The 8059-nt window shown below is 48.3% G+C and overlaps 1 protein-coding gene across 1 annotated transcript; it reads right to left on the reverse strand.

Moving 5' to 3' along the window:
- Positions 1-2395: 2395 nt before the first annotated feature.
- Positions 2396-6321, reverse strand: LOC111079493 (doublesex- and mab-3-related transcription factor A2). The gene is made up of 4 exons (XM_022374686.2): positions 6051-6321; positions 5876-5977; positions 5344-5794; positions 2396-3657 (listed from the first exon to the last, which is right to left on the reverse strand). The coding sequence occupies exons 1-4, from the start codon at positions 6195-6197 to the stop codon at positions 2831-2833; spliced, it is 1527 nt and encodes a 508-aa protein (XP_022230378.2). The 5' UTR covers positions 6198-6321; the 3' UTR covers positions 2396-2830.
- Between the last annotated feature and the right edge of the window lie 1738 nt (positions 6322-8059).

Genomic DNA, 8059 nt, shown 5'->3' on the forward strand with positions numbered 1-8059 from the left:
TATTTATGAAGAGCGGGGGAAGGCGGTGCACAGAGCAGGCAGCAGGAAGGGGAGCCTGTCGCGGCCAAATTAGTTGTAGCCATATAGCCTCTGACCCGCTGCTTGACAAGCCACAGATTGGGTTACCCCATGAGTCGCGCTGTATCTTTCATGTTTAACTTGAAATAATACTACAATGCGAGTATGTGCGCGGGAAGACAACATTTGAAATGTGGAAAAGCAAATAATAACAAATAAATGAAACTAATGCCGGTGAAAAATCTGCTGTGGACCACCCTCGATTTGGCCCAAGTGAAAAAACATATGCTTCGGCATTTAAGCGGTTAAGTAACCCTTTGGCAAGGATTCGTCGCTATCGCCCTGGGGTGGGACACTCCATGTGCCATTTCTTGGGCGTTTCTTTTGGAGAGCTTGTTGTTGGTTCTTTTTTTGTTGTTTTCTTTTTAATTGACGGGGCACTTTGGAAAGCCGCAAGAGGAGGCACAAGGCATGTGCCATCTGCCAGCAGAAAGGGGTAGGGTTTGGTTTGGTTTGGTTTCGTCATTCTTCTTCTTATTTTTTGTACTTTGTTCCCATTGCCTTTGGGCTGTATCTAATGCCCGATCTATTTTTCTGTTTGTTGGTTTGTTGGTTGGTTGGATTGCCAACTCCCTCTCCCTCATGGCTGGCGTAATCGCCTGGCTATTAATTCATTGTCTATTATCAAGAATTTCCATGCCTGACATTGTATGCATTTTGTGCCGCCACTCGAGGAGCATATGCATGTTGCCTGCTCTTGGCTCTCCTCCAGCTTCATTGTTTGGCAATAACTACATGGGCCGCTGCTACTCTGAGATATTATCGACAGCTCGTCCTCTAACAAGCGACTGACTGACTGGGCAATGCGAACTCCTGTCCAGTTCTGTGCCCTGTGCCCTGTGCCCTGTCCTGGACCTGCTCCGTACTATCCCTTCTTTGTCCTGTCTATTGTCCACTCAAGCCGAGGGGCCCTGGTGCTGTGCCGGGGCTCTAACCCACAGGCATTGTATTGCCCTGACAATGGTACACACACACACAGCAGTCCCATTGTTTGGGGTCCAGCAAGCACATAAACATACGAAAGAGTGGGCACGGCACACATCCTGGATATCCTTGTTGCTGTTGCTGTTGACTTTTCGAGTTTCGAGCAAGGGGCCCACAATGGACAAATTGATATCCAATAATTTAATTTTGTTATCCATTCAGTCGCATGTTGGAAAATAGTTTTGTAATTTGCACTCGGCATGCGTGTAACCGATATTATTGTCCCCGGAAAGTTGTCCCTTTGGCTATTGTAAAATTTCCGAAAATGTGCTGGTCATTTTCGCATACTCTGCCCCTGCCCCTGCCCCTGCCCCGACTGTCTCTCTCTCTCTCTGTATCTCGGATGTGTGTGTGTGTGTGGATTTAGTTTTATTATAATTTTGTTTATCGTGTCATGCGTCCGAATGGCCAAAACAAAACCCCAGAACCGTTTGTGTGAAAAAGGATTTCACACTTTTCCACACAGTCAGGCGGAATAGTTTTCTCTGGCTGCCGGTTTTGTGGGTTCAGGGAGGTCGTGTGGCTCGGCGAATAGTGGCAAATAGATAATGATGGTATGGATTAACGCTTCGCATTATTATATGCCCATCACCATCATCATCATCCTCATCGTCGTCCATTGTGATGACCAGTCGGGCATTCCGGCTTGTGGGTGGCCACTATAATTGGTTGTTTGTGCTGTGCTGTGCCTGGTGTCCGTTTTTGGGGGGGCGTCCTTTGTTCTCCGCTCTACTTCTCACGATTATAAATTACGTGCGGTGAAAATTAAATATTTATTTTAGTTATCCCTCGGGTCGACTCGGACAATGGCGATTCGCAAAGGAGGCGTATAATTTTCCATTAAATAATTTCCTTAATTGTTTTGATCAATCAGGCATTGAATGTGGGCCAAGATGTTTCTATTGTTAGCCAGAGTGATTTATCTGCATTTGTTATTGGTCGGATTAATCGGTTAATAGATTTTCCATTTTAAACAAATTGATATTGCAATAATTTGCAATGCGTTAAATTTAATATTTATAGAATAGAATGGAGTTCGCAAAGGGGCGGGCTCTAATTTAGATTCTGAATCATTTGCAATTAATTTATTCTTCTGTATTTGCTGCATCTTGCCGAGCCGATTGCCTAATCTAATTACTGGATATATCTGAATAAATACACTTCGTTTTCTTGGAATCTGATTAAATCATTCGCAGATTTTTAAAAAATAAAATGCACTTCCATTTAATTGTTTCATTTAATTTTATTGAATTATTTTGTAGATTTATTAAATACTTTAACACAGTGTTTGAAATGTATTTTATCTAATACACAATATGATATCGTATATATATATTTATATGGTACAATGATGCAATTAATTGTCATCGCTTACACAATAATCTTTTCATCTTTATCTTCACAATATTAATTTCAGCTAAATAAATGTATCTTAGGGCTCTTAACTGGGCACCGACTGTGTGGATTCGTTACAGTACACACTCGCATAATGTCTATAAGTACGGTCTCTATGGTACAATACTTGGGCGTGGGCTAGCAGTTCCACCGTAAATGTAATTTACAGTCACTGCCATACGCATAAATGGCTAGGATAGATCTTTAGGCGTACGAGATGTACGTATGGGTTGGAGGAGGGAGGGTGGAAGGATGTTCTTTGCGATTTCACTAAAACAAAATCGTACACACGATATGATGATGGGGGGATGGGGATCGGGATGGGAGGCAGGGTCTTCCCTCACTCGAAGGGCCTGAAGATGTTGGTGCTGCCTCAATCTTGGGAATCGGCATTGCTGCTGCGATCGAGGCCAATGCCGCCGGCACCATTCGACTCCGACTGCTCGATATCCGCCGCACTGAGGACTCCGGGTAGGTAGCCCGTGCCGGTATACGGGGCGGAGAGGAATCGCTTGGCGTGGGCCTGCATGAAGGGATGGTAGCGGTGCGTGGGCGAGCCAAAGACGGTGGGTGGCACCAGGGGCGAGAAGGCGGACTTCATGGGGAAGGGCGGAGAAGGTGGCACCTGGGGCGGTGTCTGTCCAAGATCCTCGCCGGTCAGCATGCACTCCATGGCCTGCAGGACATCGCCGCGGAACCGCTGCATCAGCTGCTCCACGTCGCTGCGTCGGCGATTGGGAAACACTCGCATCAGCACATCGATGGGAGATCTCTGTTGCTGCTGCTGCTGCTGGTGATGCTGGCCGAGATGCTGCTGCTGGAGGGGAGAGTGCGCCGCCGGGTGGTGGTGTGTGGGCAGGCCGGCGGCGGCCAGGAACTGCGTGTGATGGTACGGCATGAAGCCCTGGGCATGGCCGTTGCCAAAGGAGCGCAGCAGGTGCAGATTCTCGGCGGGCGTGTTGGGCGGCGACTGGCTGTCCTCCTTCTTGAGGCTGAGATTCTCTGGCGTGGCCTCATCCGGCGCCGAGTCCACATCCAGATCGGACTCGGGCGAGCTGGGCGGACCAGTGCGGGCGGGCGACAGACTGGCGGTCAGGTTGAACAGTCCAGCGACCTTGGGCCGGGGACTGCTCGGTGAGCCCGACTCCGAGCCGGTGTCCTGATCCGTCTCGTTGGACAGGGCTGCTCCGCGCTTCGAGACTGCAAGAAAAGAGATCAGATCGGGAGCCGAGATTAGTCATCGGTTCAGGTAGCGCTCGATGTGGAAGCGCTGCGGCTTTCCACTTGGCGGGGCAGAGCAAATAAAAGTATCGAATTGTACAGAAAATGCCAAAGAATTTAATCACGGGAATCGCAAACACAGGCGGCAGGCAGCAGGCAGCAGGACCCCGGCAAAGGTGAGGGTTCGTTGACATGCCAACCCGGGACAACCTGCTGGTTTTTTTTCTCGTTTGTTCACAACTGAAACAAGTTATACGATATTTTTTTCTGTTTTTTTCCTTTCTGTTTGTCTGTTTGATTTTGCAGTTGACGAAGCCGCAGTGGAAATTTAATTAAGTTGAGGGTGCGTGAAAACTCTCCTGGATACCAATCATCCCATACCCGATACCCATCAGCTTACACGAGAAATAGGGAAACGAAACTCAGGTGCCCCAAGGATGAATATCTAAACTCAAGCGTGAAATCGTCTTGGATTTCAGTGCAAATATAGAACCAGAACAAGAACAGTCTAGTGGTCTATTACTTAAATGGAACCTGTCTCTCGATTGATTCGCGTGAGAATCCTTGCGTGTTTTTCTTTCCCGAATAACACACACAAAACAAAAACAAAAAGGCAAACAAATAAAGGAAAATAAACTGGTATCTGGGGGCAAGTAGCTCACGTTACGCCCTCAGCATGGGGTTGTCTTCCTCGCAGAGAGTTTTTCTCCCCATGCCAGGGGATAGTCCTAATGAGTGGGTGAGGCACAAAGGACTTTGAAATATACCCTGTTCATTGAGAGACTTTGTAACTGTTTGGCATTTGATTGGGATGTTTGGGATGTGGGCTCAGATGAGCTGTGCTGATCTCTTCTGAGTTGATTGGCTTGCATGGGATAAATGTTGGATAATATTGGATAATGTTACATTAACTTTAATTGTTTGCTGTTTCTTTGAGAGCACAAAAGTTGTTCGGCACAAAGACGATGTGCACCGATTCTTTGGGACATGCTTGTGGCAGGTCTACAATGAGTTCTCTTGGCACAATGAGAGCGGAGAAATGTCTCTGATTTTGGGAGAGTGTAAGCAATGCTGATGTGGTCAGATATTCGTGGCATGCACTCTTTTGGGAGAGTGTAAGCAATACTGTTGGGAAATATCCCCTGAAAGATTTTACTTGGCGCTTTCTTGGGCTGTCATATACTCAAGCATGGGGCCCTCCATAATGAGGACTTTAATTTTAATTGTTGCAATTTTGGTTCTTAAATCTGCAGGCTCCCCTTTTTGCTTGCTTTGCTTGAGCCTTAACCCTCGACATTTTCATGCACCGTTTGGCAAAGTGCACGGCAACAGCTTGGCTGGGTTAACCTTTGTCACAACAACACCCTACACCCCCGCCCCAACTTGCACACTTTGCCACTCCATCTTTCACACACACACACACACACACACATGTGTATATATGGTGTGGTGCACATGCAACCGCGAGTGTGGCACTTTATGCACCGCTGACTTCTTAACAATTGAAAACAAAATTTTCTTAACGCGTTCTTTTTGCCGCTCGACTCTGAAGCGCCCTCTGGCATGTGGCCAGGCGGAAAGACCTCCTTGGATGTGTTGCATGAGGAGTTGGCACCGGCATGGAGGTGTTCATAATAATTTCATTTCAATTTTATGGCGACTTACCGGGACTCTCGTCCAGCTCCGTGCGTGTGGGTGAGAAGCCAACGCTGAGGTGCTCGGAACGGGTGCGTCCATCCGTGTCGGATTCATTGCCATTGTAGTGCTGCGACGGCTGTCGCTGTGGCTGCTGCTGATGTTGGTGCTGGCTATGCTGCTGCTGCTGCTGCGGCTGATGGTGGTGGTGCTGTTGCTGCTGCTGCTGCTGGTGATGATTGGGCGTGGAGCTGGCTTCAAAGCCGTCGCTCGGAGGCGAGGGAATGCCACCATGGAACACGCCATTCTGGCCCGATCCGACACTTGCTGGTCCTCCATTGCCACTGTGTGTGGGACTGTGTGGTGTGGGCGTGACACTGTCGCTGCCATTCTGTTGGCCGGAGCCCGGAACGGATGTGTACAACAGACCCAACTCCCGGGCCTCGTTCTCCTCCTGCGCCTGCTGACGACGCAAGGCAACCTGGAAGATGGATCAAAGTGGGAGAAAGATATTTTATTAGTGGACTGCCAGGTAGAGTGGGCGGCCTCAATGTGAACCCACCTGAGCGGCCATGACCCGCTGACGTTCCGCAATGAGAGTGCACTTGGCGCAGACACAGTCCCGCCAGCGGCAGTAGCGCTTGTGACCCTTCAAGGCGCTGACCTGCAAGGCAAAAGAAGAAGAACCCAGTGAGTAAGGATACCCCAAGTTACAGAGCTGGAAATGGTGGACGTACCACGCCATGATTGCGACACCGGGCACACTTTGGTGTGCGTTGATATCTCTCGGAGGCGGCGCGCAGGAAGAACGCGGGCGGCAGGGCTCCGAGCACCGGATGCTGTGACATTAGGTTCTGCATATCCACTCCCGACGGCAGACTCATTTCACTGATAAACAAAGTCTTCTACGCTGCTACGCTCACTGGATGCCCCGTACCTTTTGATCTCACTCACTGCACAAGACACTGGCTGGGTATATTGTTGTAGATTCTCTTTTCTTTTCTCTTCTCGTTTTCGTTGTATAATTTCACTAGAGATCTTTTTGTTGAATCTTTTGTATGATTTATTAGTTTATCATTGGGATATTCGTTGGGTTTGGCATATCAATTGGTTGACTGAGACGCGCGCCCTGACGACATGACACACTGAGCCCTCGATTGCAACTGATTCAAGTTTTTTGGGATCAAAACCAAAACGCACAGCAGCACCAGTGGCAGTGGCAGTGGCAGTAGCAGCGACGGAGGCGGCAGCAGTGCCAAGGCAAATGGCGGCAAGCGGCAACATTTACCAATACAAAAGCGGATCACACACACACACACATTAACTGAGACACAGATACTAACGGAGGCACTCACAGCCCCTGGCAAAACGAGGGTTGAAAGTACATAACTAAAACATTCAGAGAGTGTTGCAACCACCTTTGTGTGGCACAGCCACAGCTGCTTGCGTCGGCGTCACTGCTGCTGCTGCTGCTGTTGCTGCCTCAGGCTCGGCTCGGCTCAGCTAAGCGGCAGCGGCAGTGGCTGCGGCAGTGGCAGAAGCAGCATCGTTAGCAATTAAGAAAAAAGTTTCAAATATAATTTGGTACTGTATACAAAATTGTGCACTCGAGGCGGCGACGCGGCGTATGAGCAATGTGGAAGGAGATCTCCGGTACTGGCTGTTTGGTTGGTTGGATAGCTGCTGCTGCTGCTGCTGCTGCTCTGGCTTCTGGTGGTGTGGTGTGGTGGTGGTGGTGATTCTGCTCATGATGATGATGGTAGTGTAGTGGTGGTGGTGGTACTCTCTGTTCTGGTGGTTGTTTGAGGTTTCTTTCATTTTCTTTGTTGCCTTTGTTTCACAATTTCTTTTTTTTTTGTTTTTTTTTGCTGTTGCTGTTGCTGCTGCTGCTACCGCCGGATCTATGGGTGTGTGTTTGTGTATGTTCGTGTGCGTTTGAGAGAGCTTTGGGGTCTTGCTTGCTGTGCGAGCGGAGTAGCGGAATAGCCAACCAAAAGCGTTGTTGTTGCGACCTCGCTGCTGGTTGGCATGGCGGCGTAGGCGAGCCTCTCACGCACGCACACAGCTGCACACAACTGACACAGTTGGCAATGCTGATGCTGCCTGCTGCCTGCCCCCTGCCGCAGTTGTTGCGCTTCCAAGTGGCAGCAGTGGAGTGGAGTGAGAGGAACCTAACATATCCGCCTGCCCCTGCTGCTGCTCCTTCCGCTCCCCAGTCTCGTTCCCCGGCCCCGGCCCCGTTTATGTACTCGTTTCACAAACTAATGCCACAGAGAAACAGCGTGAGATAGGATGGGGGATGATGGGTGTGAAGCAGGAGCCTAGTCTGCTCTCCAGGCCAAAGTTTTCCTTTGGTTTTTGGCATATTGCCACTTGCTTTTCATTTCCAGCTGCCGTCGAGGGGAACGAAAATGTCTGGAGTGTGTGCTAAAATCTCCATGAATAATAACCCCAAGTGCTTGTAGAGAATTAATTGTTTATTTTGTTTTAATTCTAATCAACTAATTTCATAAAGGAAAAAAGTTTTTTTTTTTCTCAAGTGCGAATGTCCTTTTGTTTTGCTTCACAGGTTACAGGAAAAGTTACTATCTAAATAGGAAAAAACTATATATAAATATATAGAATATATATAAATGATTTGCGCAGCAACAAATCGTGCTTAATATTATTCTGCAACACTATACTTAGTAATTAAATATAAAACGCTGTGAAATCTATCTATTTTCCTCCTTAAACAGGGTTTAAA

Source organism: Drosophila obscura, unplaced genomic scaffold (genome assembly GCF_018151105.1).
Source record: "Drosophila obscura isolate BZ-5 IFL unplaced genomic scaffold, ASM1815110v1 contig_150, whole genome shotgun sequence".
In the NCBI taxonomy this organism is placed as follows: domain Eukaryota; kingdom Metazoa; phylum Arthropoda; class Insecta; order Diptera; family Drosophilidae; genus Drosophila; species Drosophila obscura.